This window comes from Salvelinus fontinalis, chromosome 15, assembly GCF_029448725.1.
Source record: "Salvelinus fontinalis isolate EN_2023a chromosome 15, ASM2944872v1, whole genome shotgun sequence".
Classification (NCBI taxonomy): Eukaryota; Metazoa; Chordata; class Actinopteri; order Salmoniformes; family Salmonidae; genus Salvelinus; species Salvelinus fontinalis.
Window position 1 is genome coordinate 12,196,492 of NC_074679.1, and position 21,622 is coordinate 12,218,113.

The following is a 21,622-nucleotide window of genomic DNA, read 5'->3' on the forward strand; positions in this document are numbered from 1 at the left end:
CCTATACACATTGTTATTTTATGAATGTTTTTTTATAAAAAACATTTTTTAAATAAAGGAGTGCATCAGGAGTGGAATTAGGATTTAATTTCTCATCAGTTTCAGTGGTGGAGCACACTACTGTGGCATGCATGCATTCTCCTTCATTTTGCATTCACTGTTAGACCCATATTTTATTACGGCTAACTTCCAACGACTACTCTTTATATGTGCACTGTGTTCCTTTGACTCTTCCGTTAATTTCTGACTGTCATGGTAACATCACACACTTACAACGGAGGTGTCGCCATCAGGACACATCTTTGCCTGAGACCACAGCTCTTCCCTACTTGTGCAATGGCACTACAATGCTTTTATAAGTAATGGACAAAGCCTCTCTACTGATAGGCTTGGGTTGTTGGTCTCCTTGACAACAGGCTTCGCAGTTTTTCTCACCAGTGTCCCATGAGTCCCATGTCCTCAACTGCCTCAGAACATCAATCTGGTAGGGGGGATGGAGGCTGGAGTGCTGTTGACTTTTTTAAAGCTAGAGAGATCCCTTCAATTTAAACCTAACCCTGCACCAATCTCAGCACCTAGGTCAGCTCCTAGCCCAGCACCGCTGATCAGCTCACTCCATGTAACCTAATTGTTTTCACGCTGAGCCTGAGACGAGAGTGATGAGAGTGAATTCTTTGACCTTTCTTGCCGTATATTTGAGCCTGGTCAAAAGACAAAGAAGGTAAAAATAAGTTCAAATCTTTTGTGGTGATTACCTTCTCATCACATTATCCAATGTGTCTGTATAGCTGTCCTAGTGCTTTAGTAATTCAGACACTCTCACTGCTTCTATCCCTCCGACTCTAAGACTATATGTCCCCAATCAAACAACATCTAGACAAAGCAATTATCGAACCCCATTTTAAATTACATTTAGGGAGATTATGAGGAGGACTAAATACATTTGCACTAGCTTTGGAGGGCAAATCACCATAGCAACTTCCCCATGGCTCTTTGGCCATACTGTAACAGACACTCTGATACCCAACATGTCACATACGCAAACCTCCCCAAGAGGCATATAGGCTACAGTACAGAGCTACAGCAGTCATTGGCTGAGGTAGTATTTGTATATATCCCTTGGGGCAATACCATGGCATTTCATGCAGATGACAACCCCAAGTACTACGTTTTGCCACCTCTGGTCTGTTGGCCCAATGGGAGGGCAGCTCCCACTTAGGCCAGTCAAAGCTCTTCTCTGTTCTGGCACCTCAATGGTGGAACCAGCTTCCCCCTGAAGCTAGCTAGGACAGCAGAGTCCCAGCTCATCTTCCAAAAACTTCTGAAACCCTACCTCTTCAAAGAGTATCAAAACATCTTAAATGTAACTAAATGTAATCGAAAATGTAATCTACATTCTGTAATCCCCCAAAATATTTTTTTTGTCATAAGAGGACCATAAACAATTAACTAGTAATGCTGTATACTACAGGAAAGGGTAAAATCTCATCTTCCTGGTAAACATTGTTATAAATTGCTGAGGTGTGGTCACGTTTGAGGACAGAAGCTCAAATACACAGTACAAATATGATAAAATATGAAAATATGAAATATGTTAAGATTCATTCATTTCCTATTCAACAAAACGGTATGAATAAGGCTTGAAATGACGTATACATATTTTTTCAAATAGTATAATCAACTTCTAAAATGACTAACTATAAGATTTGACTCTTCTTATAATTGTAAAATACAAATTTGTATATTTTGTGTTAGAGACAACGTCAACTCTTCTTGGGTATCACGCTACATGCTTAGCACACCTGAATTTGGGGAGTTGCCCTCATTCTTCTTTGCAGATACTCTCAAGCTCTGTCAGGTTGGATGGGGAGCATCGTTGCACAGCTATTTTCAGGTCTCTCCAGAGATGTTCGATCGGGTTCAAGTCCGGGCTCTGGATGGGCCTCTCTGGCTGGGCTAGTCTTGTCCCGAAGCCACTCCTGTGTTGTATTGGCTGTGTGCTTAGGGTCGTTGTCCTGTTGGAAGGTGAACCTTCGCCCCAGTCTGAGGTCCTGAGCGCTCTGGAGCAGGTTTTCAACAAGGATCTCTCTGTACTTTGCTCCGTTCATCTTTGCCTCCATCCTGACCAGTCTTCCAGTCCCTGCCACTGAAAAACATGCCCACAGCATTATGCTGCCACCCCCATACTTCACAGTAGGGATGGTACCAGCCCATAAATCTAAATAAATCTAAATGATTTACACCTTAACTATATTGAATCTCTTTAACTCCTATGTGTGTCCATGCCCAAGGTCAAGGGCCAAGGCTACCTCAGCCCAGAGTTCATTGTTAGGTTTTGATTGATTAATTGAACTGTCAAACAAGGACACCTGTTCCCAAAGGAGGTCAGCATATTATACTTTTCATTAAAAGCCCAAATGCGATGTTGATGTCCTAATATATTATTTCAGTGTGGCCGCCTGGTCATTATCAGCCTGTCTTCCGACTGTTTGATGGGAGCTGTGATTTCAGAATGGGAGCCTTGTACGAGCTTTGCATATGTCATTGATGTACGAGCTTTGGTTCAGGCTGGCTGGGACAAAGTCAGTCTAATGTCACAGCAGGTAGACATCAAGATCTCCATCTGTGATCATAGGATATTAGAGTGGCTTGTCTTCCGCTCTAATGAGTGTCATTATTTCTCATCCTCTGTTCCCTATCTGGTTTCAAAGAAGAGCAATACCCCTCAGTTCATCAAAGGAGGAGTTTTGTTGTCGTAGTTTGATGCTTTTAGGACATCATTTAATAGAAACATAGCCTATGCCGAGACCCCAAAAACCGGATGTTCCGGTTTTCAGGGGAAATGGACTGTTTTGGATTTTAACAAGGCGACACCCTATCTTATCTCCTCCTCCACATTTACTGGATTGGTTGAATAGTGCAGAAGAGAACCTTCAAGGCCGGTATGTCGGGGATCTAGTTTCAGGCGTTTCGTTTACAGCTGCTACGCTAGGTTAATAGAAACACAATCTTTCCATGTTTTAGAACACTGATACATGAGGTTCTAAAGCTTACAAACATCTGAGTATGGGTGCAGACTCTGCAGAGGGATATAATGTTCGGATTCAGTACTGACATTGATGTCATCCCGTCAATGAGGTCATGCTCCCAAATACTGTATTAGAGACCAACATTGTGGACAGGGTTTGAGTTCATGTTGAACAGAACAACCATTATAGAAGAGGAAAGGGAAATAGATTTCTTAGAATTATGTATTTAAAGAATTGGGCAAACTTTTAGAATTTTGCATATCATTCTAATTTTAGACATTCTGTTACACAGTGTTTTTAAAATTTTCCCCATATAATGTAAATAAGCGTTAACATGGCTGCCATATAATGTTGTAGTGTCATGTAAATGCATCATATTTGCTCATTCTAGACATTGGGTTTGTTACGACAGGTGTAAGTAAACATCGGCAAATATTTTTTAGGTGTTGCCAGTAACACAGTTACAGTCACAAACCCTTTTGATAACATTAGAACACTAACAAGCTTGGCTAGGGAGAGTAAAATGTTCAGAGTGAGGTGTTTTCTCATTTGTGTCTGGAAGTAGCTAGCAAGCTAGCCAATTTTAGCCAGTTAACTTGGCTGCTTGACTTATGAGGTCAGAACACTTGGCTTGGATTAACCCTACTCCTCAGCCAGAGCGTCTTTTGAGCGCTCTGAATGCCCCAGCAGCGTAATGTACTGAATTTACAAACTGACAATCTGAAAGTTCTGAATTTACAAACGCCCAGAGCTCACTCTGCGCACACTGACATTCCAGAGTGGATTTACGAACACACCCATTATATTCCCGTCTGTATGTTAATGGAGCCGTTGCCATATAATGTTGTAGTGTCATGTAGATGCATCATATTTGCTTTTTCTTAACATTCCATACCATGGCACAGTCCCAGTGGGTATTAGATAGAACGTTGCGGCCCTGCCCGTATGTGGGGAAAACAACCCATGGTTACCTAAATTACCCCACTGGCTCACAGCAAAAACCTGACCTTTTTCAAATGCAATTTTCTTGTTGTCTGTTCGTTTTTTAGTCAATTACAAAACTACATTTAAGAAAAGTCCAACATGTCTAAAGATTACTTTTCTGACATTGCCTGCTCCTGAGCGTTCTCACTAATTAGAAAAAGGTAGCCTAGTGGTTAGAGCATTGGGCCAATAATCAAAATGTTGCTAGATCGAATCCACGAGCTGGCAAGAAAAAAATCTGTTGTTCTGCCCCTGAACAGGGCAGTTAACCCACTGTTCCTAGGCTGTCATTGTAAATAGGAATTTGTTCTAAACTGTCTTGCCTAGTTAAATAAATGCCACTTTTCATGACAGCGCTAGTAGCCACGTGAGTAATTGAGTGCTAGCTAGCTAGTCAAGACCAACAACACAAACAAACTGACTATACAGCTACAAGTAATGAGTGGCGTTACAAACGGAGTATACTAAACAAGTTAAATGTCTTAGCTGTGATGAAATGTTTTTCCTCACATATACACTATATATACAAAAGTATGCGGACACCCCTTCAAATTAGTGGAATCAGCTATTTCAGCCTCACCCTTTGCTGACAAGTGTATAAAATCGAGCACACCGCCATGCAGTCTCCATAGACAAACATTGGCAGTGGAATGGCCTTACTGAAAAGCTCAGTGACTTTCAACATGGCACCGTCATAGGATGCCACCTTTCCATCACGTAATTTCATCATATTTCTGTCCTGCTAGAGCTGCCCTGGTCAACTGTAAGTGTTGTTATTGTGAAGTGGAAATGTCTAGGAGCAACAACGGCTCAGCAGCGAAGTGGTAGGCCACACAAGCTCACAGAATGGGACTACCGAGTGCTGACGCACTTAGCGTGTAAAAATCGGCTGTCCTCGGGGGCAACACTCACTACCTAGTTCCAACTGCCTCTGGAAGCAACGTCAGCACAAGAACTGTTTGTCGGGAGCTTCATGAAATGGGTTTCCATGGCTGAGCAGCCGCACATGAGCCTAAGATCACCATGCGCAATGCCAAGCGTCTGCTGGAGTAGTGTAAAGCTTGCCGCCATTGCACTCTGGAGCAGTGGAAAAGCGTTCTCTGGAGTGATGAATAACGCTTCACCATCTGGCAGTCCGATGGATGAATCTAGTTTGCTGGATGCCAGGAGAACGCTACCTTCCCGAATGCATAGTGCCAACTGTAAAGTTTGGTGGAGGAGGAGTACTGGTCTGGGTCCCTTAGTTCCAGTGAAGGGGAATCTTAAGGATACAGCATACAATGACATTCTACACAATTCTGTGCTTCCAATTGAGGCAACACTTTGGGAAGGCCCATTCCTGTTTCAGCATGACAATGCCCCTGTGCACAAAGCGAGATCCATACAGAAATTATTTGTCGAGATCGGTGTGGAAGAACTTGACTGGCCTGCACAGAGCCCTGACCTCAACTCCACCCAACACCTTTGGGATGAATCGGAACGCCGACTACGAGCCAGGCCTAATCGCCCAACATCAGTGCCGACCTCACTAATGCTCTTATGGCTGAATGGAAGCAAGTCCCCGCATCAATGTTAAAACATGTAGTGGAAAGCTTTCCCAGAAGAGTGGAGGCTGTTATACCAGCAAAGGAAGGACCAACTCCATATTAATGCCCATGATTTTTCAATGAGATTCTCGAAGAGCAGGTGTCCACATCTTTTTGTATGTCGCCTATTTGGACACGTGGTCCCCACATTTCCCACTCTCCCACGCCAAATAGCCTGATGCCACAACACAGGGCTCTTATAGCAGTCCCTACGTAGGAGCATTGCGAACCGTAGGTCGGGATTTTTTTTACCTGGTTACATGTACAACACAGCAAAAAAATAAAATAAAATAAAACAGCAGCTTTTCGGCATGTTTTATTATTTCTGTAAAACAAAATATATATATGCCTCTTTTACAATGTGGGTCAATAGGAAATAATGTTGGGTGGTAGCCTAGTGGATAAGAGGTTGGGTCAGTAACCAAAAGGTTGCTAGTTTGAATCCCGAGCTGACTAGGTGAAATCTGTCAATAAGCCCGTGAGCAAGGCACTTAATTCTAACTGCTCCTGTAAGTCGCTCTGGATAAGAGCATGTGTGAAATGTAAATATTGATGTTCCCCAATTTGTGGGAGTGGTCGAGGGGAATTCCTTATTATTATGTGAATACTGACTGGGACTATAGTTGAATACTTGTTAATTAAGTTATTATTAAGCTATTTTTTCAGCAATCACTGACTGCAGGATGCACAAAGCACAATAGGCTCAATTTGAAAAACTGTTATTTCCATTTTCATCAGTCTGTGAATACAGGGCTGAGCTGAAGATAGTCGTGGTAATTTCCTCTGAAATTATTATCTGATTTTGCGATAGTAATCAAATCTGAGCATATTTGTGGAGTCTTTGTAAAGCAATAAATGCAGATATTTAGATTTTCTCCCTCCCAAAAAATCTTCATAATCAGAAAATCTCCTATATCAATACTTCATGAACAATACTGTGAGAACACATTGTATTACTGATACCAGAAACAGGTGAATATGTAATCGTTTCATCATTTGTTCTGTCGTTCCATATGGGAATATAAAAAATTGAATCACACCCTACATATTATGTAAATATTTTACTTCTGAAGGACCAAATGTAACCCAATGTGTATGATGCATTGTGCATGAAATCCTCCAAAATGTATGTTAATTTTGTAATGTGAACAATGATGCATGGCTGATTAATTATTTTAAGCCAACTGCAGTAATTTAATTTACTACAGTGGGCTAAATCAGGGTCACACAGAGTCTTTCTTGGTAGTCTTAAACAAATCTACTTTGAAACCAGTGTATACACCTCAAACACATGGTTATGGGCTCACAAAAAAGAACACACCTGGTTGGAGCCAGATAGCTGCCAAAAGTACTTAGGATCGTAAGAAAATCCATTCGTAAATTGTTAGGATTGTAAGAAAATCCCATGTGTGAAACATGAAACGTAACCATTAAATTAGATCTGTAAATGTACAAACCCTATGTTATGACTGTGAATGAACATTTACACTTTTAATTCTTACTTTATGTCTCCCTTTACTCGGTTACAGATCTTTTTTATGCATACAAACCTTTGTCAGGAATGTGGCATCTGCAAAGGACATGAACCAAACTTGCTCACTCTTGATAGACTTAAAGGGGCAATCTGTAGTTGCTACATCCATTTTTGGAATTATAAATTATATATACAGTACCAGTCAAAAGTTTGGACACACCTACTCATTCAAGGGTATTTCTTTATTTTTACTATTTTCTACAATGTAGAATGACATCAAAACTATGAAATAACACATATGGAATCATGTGGTATACAGAAAAGTGTTCAAATATCTAAATATATTTTTGATTATTCAAAGTAGCCACGTTTTGCCTTGATGACAGCTTTGCACACTCTTGGGATTCTCTCAACCAGCTTCATGAGAAATGCTTTCCCAACAGTCTTGAAGGAGTTCCCACATATGTTGAGCACTTGTTGGGTGCTTTTCCTTCACTCGGCGGTCCAACTCATCCCAAACCATCTCAATTGGGTTGTGGTTGGGTGATTGTTGAGGCCAGGTCATCTGATGCAGCACTCCATCACTCTCCTTGCCCAAATAGCCCTTACACAGACTGGAGGTGTGTTTTGGGTCATTGTCCTGTTGAAAAACAAACAATAGTTCTACTAAGCGCAAACCAGATAGGATGGAGTATCGCTGCAGAATGCTCTGGTAGCCATGCTGGTTAAGTGTGCCTTCAATTTTAAATAAATCGCTGACAGTGTCACCAGTAAAGCACCCCCATGCCATCACACCTCCTCCTCCATGTTTCACGGTGGGAACCACACATGTGGAGATCATCCGTTCACCTACTCTGCGTCTCACAAAGACACGGCGGTTGGAACCAAAAATCTCAAATTTGGACTCATCAGACCAAAGGACAGATGTCCACTGGTCTAATGTCCATTGCTCGTGTTTCATGGCCCAAGCAAGTCTCTTCTTCTTATTGGTGTCCTTTGGGAGTGGTTTCTTTGCAGCAATTCGACCATGAAGGCCTTTTTCACGCAGTCTCCTCTGAAGAGTTGATGTTGAGATGTGTCTGTTACTTGTGAAGCATTAATTTGTGCTGCAATTTCTGAGATGCAGTTAACTCTAATGAACTTATCCACTGCAGCAGAGGTAACTCTGGGTCTCCCTTTCCTGTGGCGGTCCTCACGAGAGCCAATTTCATCATAGCCCTTGATAGTTTTTGAGAGTGCACTTGAAGAAACTTTCAAAGTTCTTGAAATTGTCCGGATTGACTGACCTTCATGTCTTAAAGTAATAATGCACTGTCATTAATGCATTTCAATTTGCTTATTTGAGCTGTTCTTGCCATAATATGGACTTGGTATTTTACCAAATAGGGCTATCTTCTGTATACCACCCTACCTTGTCACAACACAACTGATTGGCTCAAACGCATTAAGAAGGAAAGAAATTCCACAAATTAACTTTTAACAGTTAATTTGTGCAAAGCTGTCATCAAGACTACTTTGAAGAATCTAAATCTAAAATATATTTAGATTTGTTTAACACGTTTTTGGTTACTACATGATTCCATATGTGTTATTTCATAGTTTTAATGTCTTGAAAATAAAGAAAAACCCTGGAATGAGTAGGTGTGTCCAAACTTTTGATTGGTACTATACAGTACATCAAAGAAGACTGAAATGTAACAAAACCATTTGATATATAAACACTGGATTTGCAGCGTGTTTCGTTGTTGAAATAATGTTTATTAATTATGAAATCATGAAAAAAAATATTAATAACATTCCACCCATGAGGCCACTAGAGGACGATTTTGTCAATTGACTGCAGGAAAGGGGTCATGATTGGGTCAACTGCTATTAATATTGAGTTGTTCCTCTTAATTTTATATTCATGATAAAATATAAATGGCACAGTCTTTTATGACTGTGTCATTTCAGTAGCACACATTGTAATTGAATCAAAGTAAATATTTGTAGGATACTCATACTTTTTCATAGTGTAGAAGCATTACAACATCGTATCAAACTAACAGACAAGGAAGGCAGCCAAAAGATCCAGTGAACACAAGTAACCGTGTGGATGTCACGCCCTGACCTTAGTTATCTTTGTTTTCTTTATTATTTTGGTTAGGTCAGGGTGTGACGAGGGTGGCATGTGTGGTTTTGTCTTGTCTAGGGGTTTTATATATCTATGGGGTTTTGGTATTGTATAGGGTTTATGTATGTCTAGGTGTGTGTGTAGTTAGTCTAGGTGTGTGTGTAGTTAGTCTAGGCATATGTAGGTCTATGGTGGCCTAGATTGGTTCCCAATCAGAGGCAGCTGTTGATCGTTGTCTCTGATTGGGGATCCTATTTAGGTTGCCATTTTCCAGTTTAGTTTGTGGGTTATTGTCTATGGGTAGTTGCCTGTGTCTGCACTTGGTTTGTATAGTTTATTTAGTGTTTCTTCGTTAATAAATAGAAGAATGTATTCACATCATGCTGCGCTTTGGTCTCCTCCATTCAACGAAAGTGGACACGGTCTCTGTATTTGTAACAACAGATATGGGCAATTCAACCGTAACAGAGTGATACTGAGACTCAGATTATTAATTCTTTAAAATGTATGACAAACAAAAATCTATTATTGAATACAACTCCATGCACAAGGACTACTTATATCAATTTCCACAGAAAATGTTACAAAAATACATTTACTTGAAGAACAGTGTAATGCAAGTTTGATAACAGAATGATGGAACTAACAGCACAAACCATCATTCTGTTACCAAATTTTGCATCTAAACTGTTCTTCAAGTAAATGTGTTTTTGTAATGTTTTTCAGTGGACATTGTTTAAAGTAGTACTTGTGTATGGATTGTTTAACTTTGCAATCATTGATTTTTGTTTGGCATACTCAGCATCATTCCATTATCCTGGAATTCCCATATTCAAATTTGTCAGGACTTGATTTAAATGCACAACAGGTAATGATGAAACCCTTTGAGGAAAGAATACTAACTATGTGCATTATTCAAGGGGACTGAATCGAAGGAAGCTGTGGCCAAACACATTAGCTCATCAACACCAAGGTCAAGGAAGATTCCTCACAGTTCTTATGGGAGAGTTACCAATTATCACTCTAGTTGAGGTGAGGGAGTGAGTGCATGCATGCGTGAATGTGTGTCTGCGTGACTGAGTGACTGCGTGACTGTGTGTTTGTCACTCTGTGAAGTTAGAAATCCCCAGATGGTCGGAAGCAATTATTTTTTTATAAATCAGACAACATTTTCAACATACTACTTTAAGATGAAATTAAACTTCATGTCATCTGTGGGTCAGAGAGCCTGTTTATGCTTATATCCTCAAAGAGGCAGCTCTGCAGAGTGGTCACTAGCTGGCACAAAATCATAAAATCAGATTTTAAACCTAACCCTAACCACACTGCTAACCTTATGCCTAACCCTAACATTAAGTTAAGGCCAAAAAGCAAATCTTTGTTTTCATGCATTTTTACAATTTAGCCAATTTTGACAGTGCAGCTGGCCTATCCAAGGGGAAATCGCTCAGTTCTGTCCCTAGGACACAACTCATCACAATAAACGTGATCGAGTTCACCGGAGGACAGTGGCAGTACCATCTGATCCACGTCCCCTCATTTATCCTCCAGCTCATGCCTGCTACACTAAACCACAGGTGGATCCATTTCATAGCAATTTTATATCCACCACTATGAGGAGGAATACACCAGGCTTCTCAGTATTTGTGATACTGATATTTGTGATACCGATATGTGTCTTTATACATGACAGGTGCACTCCAGTCCTTCCCTCATCACCAGACCATGTTTTATTTATACCGCTTTTCAAAAAGCTGTTATGAGCCATCATCTCAACAACGAATGCACCTGAGAAGCCCTGTGATGATGAATCTATCTGTACCTCTGAGGGAAAAGGATCTCTCCTCCTTACATAGTAATAAGTCACCTGCTGTAATTCAAAGGTCATGGCAAAGTACCATGTCAACTGGTGAATAATGATAGTTATGTGGCAACGGCATCATCATGATGAAAATAGCAATGGAGAGAAGAGAACAGATAGGAGAGAAAAGTAGTAGATCTGAACACCTTTCTCCTCACCTTACCAAGAGGGGGACATATCCAACCAAGACGTTTCCATTGGGGAATACACTGCAACCGTAGCTCATGTAACTGTGACGTCTTTGTGAATACACATACAGGGTTCAGACAGTGTTTGAACTTTCAAGCCAGGTGAAGACATTCTAGTGGTAATACGCTCTCACTGAGAGGCACTGTAGATCCTGTAGGTGTATGTAAAGACGCCATTGAACTGTGTGACCTCCAACAACACTGACACTTTGTTTTGTGGACTAGAGGTTTGATTCTGGGGACAGACAGACGGACTGACAGACATGCGTACAGACGGGCAATCTAGACCAGTTCCATTCTTATTGCGGGTATTTTTGTAGCATTGGATGCATCTGTTTGAGAAATGTAAACCTTTCCTCCTCTGGATTTTTTTCTCTCCTCATGATCAGGATGTAGTTGTGCCTGCATTACACTCAAACTATGATGGTAAAACTACAATGTCACGTTACCGTCTCAACAGACTTAAGCACAACATGCGGTTCAACTCATTGTGGTAACCATTTCTAGTATGATTATCTGGACTTCTCCACCCACCCTGCTGATAGGCTACTCTGCTGTAGCAGGGAGAGCTTACACTTTCCTGTTCAGCGAGACTGAACAAAGGCTGACATTATTGAGACTGGCAGCAGCCTTTTCTGTGGTGTCACAAAGAAACAGTCTGCCCTAACAGTGGTATATAGGGAGTAGCTGGGCAGTTGTATGGGCTCCCTGTGTGAAGCCTGAGAATCTCAATCCACTGCCTGACAGAACTGAAGAAGGCAGAAGAATAAGACCCCCTTGCATAATTTTAAATGAGGAGAGAAATGCATTATGATATTGCTTTGTATAATAATGGTGCCAAGGAGCTTTTGGAGGGAAAATGTGTGTTCTAGCTAGCATTTCTATAGTGTATTATGTATTGAAAATATCCCTTATAGACAAAGAAGTAAGTGGACAATATTTTGTAAAAGGGTTTGTCCTTTGGTCTACATAAAACCAGGACCATGAGAGAATCCCAAACAAAATCCTCCTAGATCTACAGGGAAGAAGATGTTCGTATCCAAGGCGTCAATGTTTTCGCCACTATGGGAATGCTGTGATTGTGTGTGCAGTGGTGTGACATAATTGTAAGGAAGGGCTGACAAGCTGCATGCAAACAGATACACTCAAGAGGCCCAGAGGCCTCTCCTCCAATTAACAGAGCTCTTGTTGTGGGCTGCAGGGCCTGAGGAGCAGTGCATGCTGGGGTGTGCTCTTTGTTTCATAGTGCTAATGAGATCCCATCTCTCCAGGAATCATGAGAGAAGGACAGTTCACCTCAGCTGACTGGAACCTCATGTTTTAAAACAGGCGGACCACTATTGTCTGAGTATGTCACTGAGGACATCACTGTCCTGGCTGAGGCTGTGCACACACACAGACGCTCCCGCAGGCACACGCATGCATGCAGGCACACACATCAGTAATGGGATTGATGCCCGTTACTGATGGACTACACTGATTGAGTCATCATGTCAAAAGTTACTTGAAATATTGAACATAGGAAATGTCTCTGTTTCTGCGAGAGAAAGCTTTTGGGATTTGGCAAGGATTTTATTTGGCCATCATTCAGACTGGCATATATGGAAACTATTTGGTATTTAGATTTTTTTTATTAGGATCCCCATTAGCTGTTGCGAAAGCAGCAGCTACTCTTCCTGAGGTCCACAAAGAACATGAAACGTGACATAATACCGAACATTAATTGACAAGAACAGCTCAAGGACAGAACTGCATCAACTGTATGACAACACTTTTGATACTCTCAGGGCAGACATGAAAGGGTATGAAGTACTAACTAAGAAATCAGGTGAAATGAAACAGCTGTCCACAAACTAAATCAGTGATTTAGAAGATAGGAAAGCAAAAGGGTAATTTCCACCACGTTAATTAATTTACACACAATAGAGAGGGATAGCTGTGGTGTGTAAAGTAAGCTGAGTGACAGACTGTCAGAGAGAAATTCTGGTGACAGCTTGCTCTGCGCTGTCCAGCAACATCTCCTCCTGTGGTGGACAAAGACCCCAATTAACCTCCCCAACTCCTACAAGTTACCCTCTCTATATACACGCACTCACACACAGCGCACCGATTCATACTGTCTCTAACACACACACAGCACACACACACACACACACACACTTGAGTCCTGTGTAGTAGCGTGACAGCTGTAGGGCCGTGTCTTTATTAATTTGGCACTAATTGAGCTCGTTCCGCTGGTTCAGACGTTGCTCGCAGTTGTCTCGCCCTATCCCAAGGTACCTCATTGTTTGCTGCTTGAGTGTTGTAGTATTCGAGTGGCCATGAAAAAAGTCTCTCGACATTTGACAATGGAGGAGGCAATAATTTATTCCTTTTATTAACACTAATATTGTCAGTTTGAATGTCATTATTAATTCAAGGGGAGAGACAGATTCTGTACTGTCTTTTTTACTAAATGGATTCTGTAATAATTGCTTCAAAACCTTCATCTATAAAATAATGGATTTTAAGTGCATGTGGGGCATTGAGAATGTAATACCGATGGTGGAGCTTGTTGCATTGACACAAAAATATTACTTTGGGTCCCTCTAGTGTAGTGAGAGTGAAAAAGAACGACATATGATTGCTTTCGTTATTTTTTATATTAAATAAAGTTGATGAACTTCACTTGATCCCGTTTAGCCTAGATATGTGAAATTGCAATAAAGCCATTCAAAACAGTCTCAACTTTGCTTAAGACCAAATATAGACTAAGACAAATGCTTTTCAGGCTTCAATTCTTTCTCCTAATCAAGTCCATTTCACAATGATTCAAATATTGCCTTCCTCAAATAACTCACTTTGAAAACTGGTATTTTTGCCAGCACAAAAATACTAGCTTGCTGTCCTGCTAGCTAAATAGATGATGACACTAGGCTCTCAATCACGTGAAAAATGAATGCAGTTGAAACACAGTATTGAACTCTGCATAGACAAAATTCAAGACAAGCTGTTCATTCTATTCAAATCAAATCAAAGTTTATTTGCCACGTGCGCTGAATACAACAGGTGTAGACTTTACAGTGAAATGCTTACTTAAAGGCTCTAACCAACAGTGCAAAAAATGTATTAGGTGAACAATAGGTAAGTAAAGAAATAAAACAACAGTAAAAAGACAGTGAAAAATAACAGTAGCGAGGATATATACAGTAGCAAGGCTATAACAGTAGCGAGGCTACATACAGGCACCGGTTAGTCGGGCTGATTGAGGTAGTATGTACATGTAGATATGGTTAAGGTGACTATGCATATATGATAAACAGAGAGTAACAGCAGTGTAAAAGAGGTGTTGGGGGGGCACACAATGCAAATAGTCCGGGTAGCCATTTGATTACCTGTTGAGGAATCTGATGGCTTGGGGGTAAAAACTGTTGAGAAGCCTTTTTGTCCTAGACTTGGCACTCCGGTACCGCTTGCCATGCGGTAGCAGAGAGAACATTCTATGACTGGGGTGGCCGGAGTCTTTGACAATTTTTAGGGCCTTCCTCTGACACCACCTGGTGTAGAGGTCCTGGATGGCAGGCAGCTTAGCCCCAGTGATGTACTGGGCCGTACGCACTACCCTCTGTAGTGCCTTGCGGTCGGAGGCCGAGCAATTGCCGTACCAGGCAGTGATGCAACCAGTCAGGATGCTCTCGATGTTGCAACTGTAGAACCTTTTGAGTATCTGAGGACCCACACCAAATCTTTTTAGTTTCCTAAGGGGGAATAGGCTTTGTCGTGCCCTCTTCACGACTGTCTTGGTGTATTTGGACCATTCTAGTTTGTTGGTGATGTGAACACCAAGGAACTTGAAGCTCTCAACCTGCGTGCTCAGTCCTCCTTTTCCTATAGTCCACAATCATCTCCTTAGTCTTGGTTACGTTGAGGTATAGGTTGTTATTCTGGCACCACCCGGCCAGGTCTCTGACCTCCTCTCTGTAGGTTGTCTCGTCATTGTCGGTGATCAGGCCTACCACTGTTGTGTCGTCTGCAAACTTAATGATGGTGTTGGAGTCGTGCCTGGCCATGCAGTCGTGGGTGAAAAGGGAGTACAGGAGGGGACTGAGCACGCACACCTGGGGGGCTCCAGTGTTGAGGATCAGCATGGCAGATGTGTTGCTTCCTACCCTCACTACCTGGGGGCGGCCCGTCAGGAAGTCCAGGATCCAGTTGCAGAGGGAGGTGTTTAGGCCTTTCAAATCTAAGCCATATGGGTCTGCCCAGAGTTTGCATATGGAGAAAAACAGTCACATGAGTTTTTCTCTGATGATAACTTATGGGATGTCAAAAGTCAAACTGCCTACCGCATTTTCAGTTACAGAATGTGGGCTTCTTAATTATGCAAGTATGATGCATTGCCAGGTTTTGGCCATGCATGTTGACAAACCCTCATATACAAAGTCGGTGTGGCTGCTACACTTGTTCTGACACCATTTTAAAGTAGTCAACTGGGTGGGGATTCCTATGAGTTGGGAGAAATCAGCCAATGAAGAAGAAGAAAATGTACTACTTTAAAATGGAGATAGCCTCAATGGGAGCCTTTTGGGCTCCCGAGTGGCGCAGTGGTCTAAGTCTCTGCATCTCAGTGCTAGAGGCGTCACTACAGAACCTGGTTCGATTCTAGGCTGTATCACAACCGGCCATGATTGGGAGTCCTATAGGGCGGCACACAATTGGCCCAGCGTTGTCCGGGTTAAGGTTTGGCCGGGGTAGGCCGTCATTGTCAATAAAAATAACTGACTTGCATAGTTAAATAAAGGTTAAATAAAATAAATAAAATGGCGCTGCCCATTCTGTCACAGATGCTATAATGGCACAGATACAAAGGTGAGTCCTCTATCTATCTCTATGGAAGAGAGCTGTGGACTCTCCTCTCTGTGTAAAGGTAGCCTACATTCTGCCTGCATTGAGTGCAGACTGGGCAGTTCTAAAGCATATTGTGCCACAACATAAGATCTGATTCAGAGGGGTTGGGTTAAATGCGGGAGACACATTTCGGTTTAATGCATTCAGCTGTGCAACTGACTAGGTATCCTCTTTCCCCTTTCCCCTTTCCCATATAATATAGCCAGGTCTCTATGTCTCTATTTGTCCACTTACTAAATTATCATGCATGGATAATGTCACTCTTTGTCATTTGAATAAATAGATAAACAGAACCATTTATCAATACCATGTAGGTGACAGTACTTGGGATCCCAGCAGAAGAGGATGGAGGAGGGAAGGTCGACCTCATTCTGACTGGGCCGTTTGAAGACATGGGTGTTGTCTTCATGGCTCACTCCACTCAACAGGATGTTGTCTTCATGGCTCACTCCACTCAACAGGATGTTGTCTTCATGGCTCACCTTGCTCAACAGGATGTTGTCTTCATGGCTCACTCCACTCAACAGGATGTTGTCTTCATGGCTCACTCCACTCAACAGGATGTTGTCTTCATGGCTCACTCCACTCAACAGGATGTTGTCTTCATGGCTCACTCCACTCAACAGGATGTTGTCTTCATGGCTCACTCCACTCAACAGGATGTTGTCTTCATGGCTCACTCCACTCAACAGGATGTTGTCTTCATGGCTCACCTTGCTCAACAGGATGTTGTCTTCATGGCTCACTCCACTCAACAGGATGTTGTCTTCATGGCTCACTCCACTCAACAGGATGTTGTCTTCATGGCTCACTCCACTCAACAGGATGTTGTCTTCATGGCTCACTCCACTCAACAGGATGTTGTCTTCATGGCTCACTCCACTCAACAGGATGTTGTCTTCATGGCTCACTCCACTCAACAGGATGTTGTCTTCATGGCTCACTCCACTCAACAGGATGTTGTCTTCATGGCTCACTCCACTCAACAGGATGTTGTCTTCATGGCTCACTCCACTCAACAGGATGTTGTCTTCATGGCTCACTTCGCTCAACAGGATGTTGTCTTCATGGCTCACTCCGCTCAACAGGATGTTGTCTTCATGGCTCACTCCACTCAACAGGATGTTGTCTTCATGGCTCACTCCACTCAACAGGATGTTGTCTTCATGGCTCACTCCACTCAACAGGATGTTGTCTTCATGGCTCACTCCACTCAACAGGATGTTATCTTCGTGGCTCACTTCGCTCAACATGATGTTGTCTCCATGCCTCACCCCGTTCAACGGGATGTTTTATTCATGCTCTGTGTATCCATAACAGAGTAAGACTCAGTTTCCGCCGTCTGTATCCAATTCAGGTCAACAACATTGTAATTGACTCTAATATGTGTCAACTTTGGTTCACTTTTGATTAATCTATTCTCAGTGTGACAGTGAAGTACCATGGGAAGGCGTCTCATGCTGCAGCCTACTCCTGGGACAGGTTTAATGCCCTGGATGCAGCCGTGCTGGCGTACGACAGCCTGTCTGTTTTGAGGCAGCAGATAAAGCCAGACTGGAGATTCCATGGTAAGTACTAAATGAGCGGTTCATGGACATTAGATACTGAGTTAATTTTATAGTGTAAATAGATTATCTTAAGATAAATACACTCATTGTAAGTCATTGTAAGGATTAGTGCTTCTGGTAAATTACTAAAATGTAATGTAAAATGTCATTCACCCCTACATCTGCGTTGATTAGGCTAGTACTTTTATAGTTTGGCGTTGATGTTGATGATATTGATGGTTCCATGTACTGCAACAAGCTTGTAGAACACACTACCACAGTCTCTGTGTACACCTCTTCCTTACCAGACTCGAACATGCAGTTGGTTTCTTCTCTGTCTTCTTCTACAGGCATCATCGGACATGATGGAGTGAAGCCCAACATCATCAGGGATTGAGTTTGAGGAGGTGCCAAGCCCTTTCTCAGGTAGCAAAAATGAAATAATAATACTTGTAGAGATGTGAAGTGATAGATAACAGAGTAGTCATGATATTACTGGCGATAAACACTTGTCTACGTGATCTTGTCTATGTAGTCTTGTCTACGTAACATAGTCTTGTCTATGTAGTTTTATCTATGTGGTCTTGTCTACGTAACATAGTCTTGTCTATGTAGTCTTGTCTATGTAGTCGTGTCTATGAAGTCTTGTCCACGTAGTGTTGTCTACGTAGTCTTATCTATGTAGTCTTGTCTACGTAACACAGTCTTGTCTATGTAGTCTTGTCTATGTAGTCTTGTCTATGTAGTCTTGTCTATGTGGTCTTGTCTATGTAGTCTTGTCTATGTAGTCTTATCTACGTAACATAGTCTTGTCTAAGTAGTCTTGTCTATGTAGTCATGTCTACGTAGTCTTCTCTATGTAGTCTTGTCTATGTGGTCTTGTCTATGTAGTCGTGTCTATGTAGTCGTGTCTATGTAGTCTTGTCTATGTGGTCTTGTCCATGTGGTCTTGTCTACGTAGTCTTGTCTATGTAGTCGTGTCTACGTAACATAGTCTTGTCTATGTAGTCGTGTCTACGTAACATAGTCTTATCTATGTAGTCGTGTCTACGTAACATAGTCTTGTCTATGTAGTCTTGTCAACGTAGTCTTGTCTATGTGTTCTTGTCTACGTAACATAGTCTTGTCTATGTGTTCTTGTCTACGTAACATAGTCTTATCTATGTAGTCGTGTCTACGTCACATAGTCTTGTCTATGTAGTCTTGTCTACGTAGTCTTGTCTATGTAGTCATGTCTACATAGTCTTGTCTATGTAGTTGTGTCTATGTAGTCGTGTCTACGTAGTCTTGTCTATGTAGTCGTGTCTACGTAACATAGTCTTATCTATGTAGTCGTGTCTACGTAACATAGTCTTGTCTATGTAGTCGTGTCTACGTAACATAGTCTTGTCTATGTAGTCGTGTCTACGTAACATAGTCTTATCTATGTAGTCGTGTCTACGTCACATAGTCTTGTCTATGTAGTCTTGTCTACGTAGTCTTGTCTATGTGTTCTTGTCTACGTAACATAGTCTTGTCTATGTGTTCTTGTCTACGTAACATAGTCTTATCTATGTAGTCGTGTCTACGTCACATAGTCTTGTCTATGTAGTCTTGTCTACGTAGTCTTGTCTATGTAGTCATGTCTACATAGTCTTGTCTATGTAGTTGTGTCTATGTAGTCGTGTCTACGTAGTCTTGTCTATGTAGTCGTGTCTACGTAGTCTTGTCTATGTAGTCGTGTCTATGTGGTCTTGTCTACGTAGTCTTGTCTATGTAGTCGTGTCTACGTAACATAGTCTTGTCTATGTAGTCGTGTCTAGTAGTCTTGTCTATGTAGTCTTGTCTAGTAGTCTTGTCTATGTAGTCTTGTCTACATAGTCTTGTCTATGTAGTCTTGTCTATGTAACGTAGTCTTGTCTATGTGGTCTTGTCTATGTGGTCTTGTCTATGTAGTCTTGTCTATGTAACGTAGCGTGTCTACGTAGTCTTGTCTATGTAGTCGTGTCTACGTAACATAATCTTGTCTATGTAGTCTTGTCTATGTAGTCGTGTCTATGTAGTCGTGTCTATGTAGTCGTGTCTACGTAGTCTTGTCTACGTAGTCGTGTCTATGTAGTCGTGTCTATGTAGTCGTGTCTACGTAGTCGTGTCTACGTAGTCGTGTCTACGTAGTCGTGTCTACGTAGTCGTGTCTACGTAGTCGTGTCTACGTAGTCTTGTCTATGTAGTCTTGTCTATGTAGTCTTGTCTACGTAGTCTTGTCTATGTAGTCTTGTCTACGTAGTCTTGTCTACGTAGTCTTGTCTACGTAGTCTTGTCTATGTAGTCTTGTCTACGTAGTCTTGTCTACGTAGTCTTGTCTACGTAGTCTTGTCTACGTAGTCTTGTCTACGTAGTCTTGTCTACATAGTCTTGTCTACGTAGTCTTGTCTACATAGTCTTGTCTATGTAGTCTTGTCTATGTAACATAGTCTTGTCTATGTGGTCTTGTCTATGTGGTCTTGTCTATGTGGTCTTGTCTATGTAACATAGTCTTGTCTATGTAGTCTTGTCTATGTAGTCTTGTCTATGTAACATAGTGTTGTCTATGTAGTCTTGTCTATGTAGTCTTGTCTATGTAGTCTTGTCTATGTAGTCTTGTCTATGTAGTCTTGTCTACGTAGTCTTGTCTATGTAACGTAGTCTTGTCTATGTATTCTTGTCTATGTAGTCTTGTCTATGTAGTCTTGTCTATGTAGCCTTGTCTACGTAGTCTTGTCTACGTAGTCTTGTCTACGTAGTCTTGTCTACGTAGTCTTGTCTACGTAGTCTTGTCTACGTAGTCTTGTCTATGTAGTCTTGTCTATGTAGTCTTGTCTATGTAGTCTTGTCTACGTAGTCTTGTCTATGTAGTCTTGTCTACGTAGTCTTGTCTATGTAGTCTTGTCTACGTAGTCTTGTCTATGTAGTCTTGTCTACGTAGTCTTGTCTACGTAGTCTTGTCTACGTAGTCTTGTCTACGTAGTCTTGTCTATGTAGTCTTGTCTATGTAGTCTTGTCTATGTAACATAGTCTTGTCTATGTGGTCTTGTCTATGTGGTCTTGTCTATGTGGTCTTGTCTATGTAACATAGTCTTGTCTATGTAACATAGTCTTGTCTATGTAGTCTTGTCTATGTAGTCTTGTCTATGTAACATAGTGTTGTCTATGTAGTCTTGTCTATGTAGTCTTGTCTATGTAGTCTTGTCTATGTAGTCTTGTCTATGTAGTCTTGTCTACGTAGTCTTGTCTATGTAACGTAGTCTTGTCTATGTAGTCTTGTCTATGTAGTCTTGTCTACGTAGTCTTGTCTATGTAACGTAGTCTTGTCTATGTAACGTAGTCTTGTCTATGTAGTCTTGTCTACGTAGTCTTGTCTACGTAGTCTTGTCTACGTAGTCTTGTCTACGTAGTCTTGTCTACGTAGTCTTGTCTACGTAGTCTTGTCTACATAGTCTTGTCTACATAGTCTTGTCTATGTAACGTAGTCTTGTCTATGTAGTCTTGTCTACGTAGTCTTGTCTACATAGTCTTGTCTACATAGTCTTGTCTATGTAGTCTTGTCTATGTAGTCTTGTCTATGTAGTCTTGTCTATGTAGTCTTGTCTATGTAACATAGTCTTGTCTATGTGGTCTTGTCTATGTGGTCTTGTGTATGTAACATAGTCTTGTCTATGTAACATAGTCTTGTCTATGTAGTCTTGTCTATGTAGTCTTGTCTACGTAGTCTTGTCTACATAGTCTTGTCTACATAGTCTTGTCTACGTAGTCTTGTCTATGTAGTCTTGTCTATGTAGTCTTGTCTATGTAACATAGTCTTGTCTATGTGGTCTTGTCTATGTGGTCTTGTCTATGTGGTCTTGTGTATGTAACATAGTCTTGTCTATGTAACATAGTCTTGTCTATGTAGTCTTGTCTATGTAGTCTTGTCTATGTAACATAGTGTTGTCTAT

General features: G+C 41.4%; 1 protein-coding gene across 1 annotated transcript; it reads left to right on the forward strand.

Annotated features, from left to right (window-relative positions):
* The first annotated feature begins 1,132 nt into the window (after positions 1-1,132).
* On the forward strand, positions 1,133-18,066 carry LOC129811235 (peptidase M20 domain-containing protein 2-like). The gene is made up of 5 exons (XM_055862394.1): positions 1,133-1,183; positions 16,437-16,533; positions 17,392-17,443; positions 17,548-17,690; positions 18,020-18,066. Exons 1-5 carry the CDS (start codon positions 1,133-1,135, stop codon positions 18,064-18,066), a joined length of 390 nt encoding a protein of 129 aa, XP_055718369.1.
* The last annotated feature ends 3,556 nt before the right edge of the window (positions 18,067-21,622 follow it).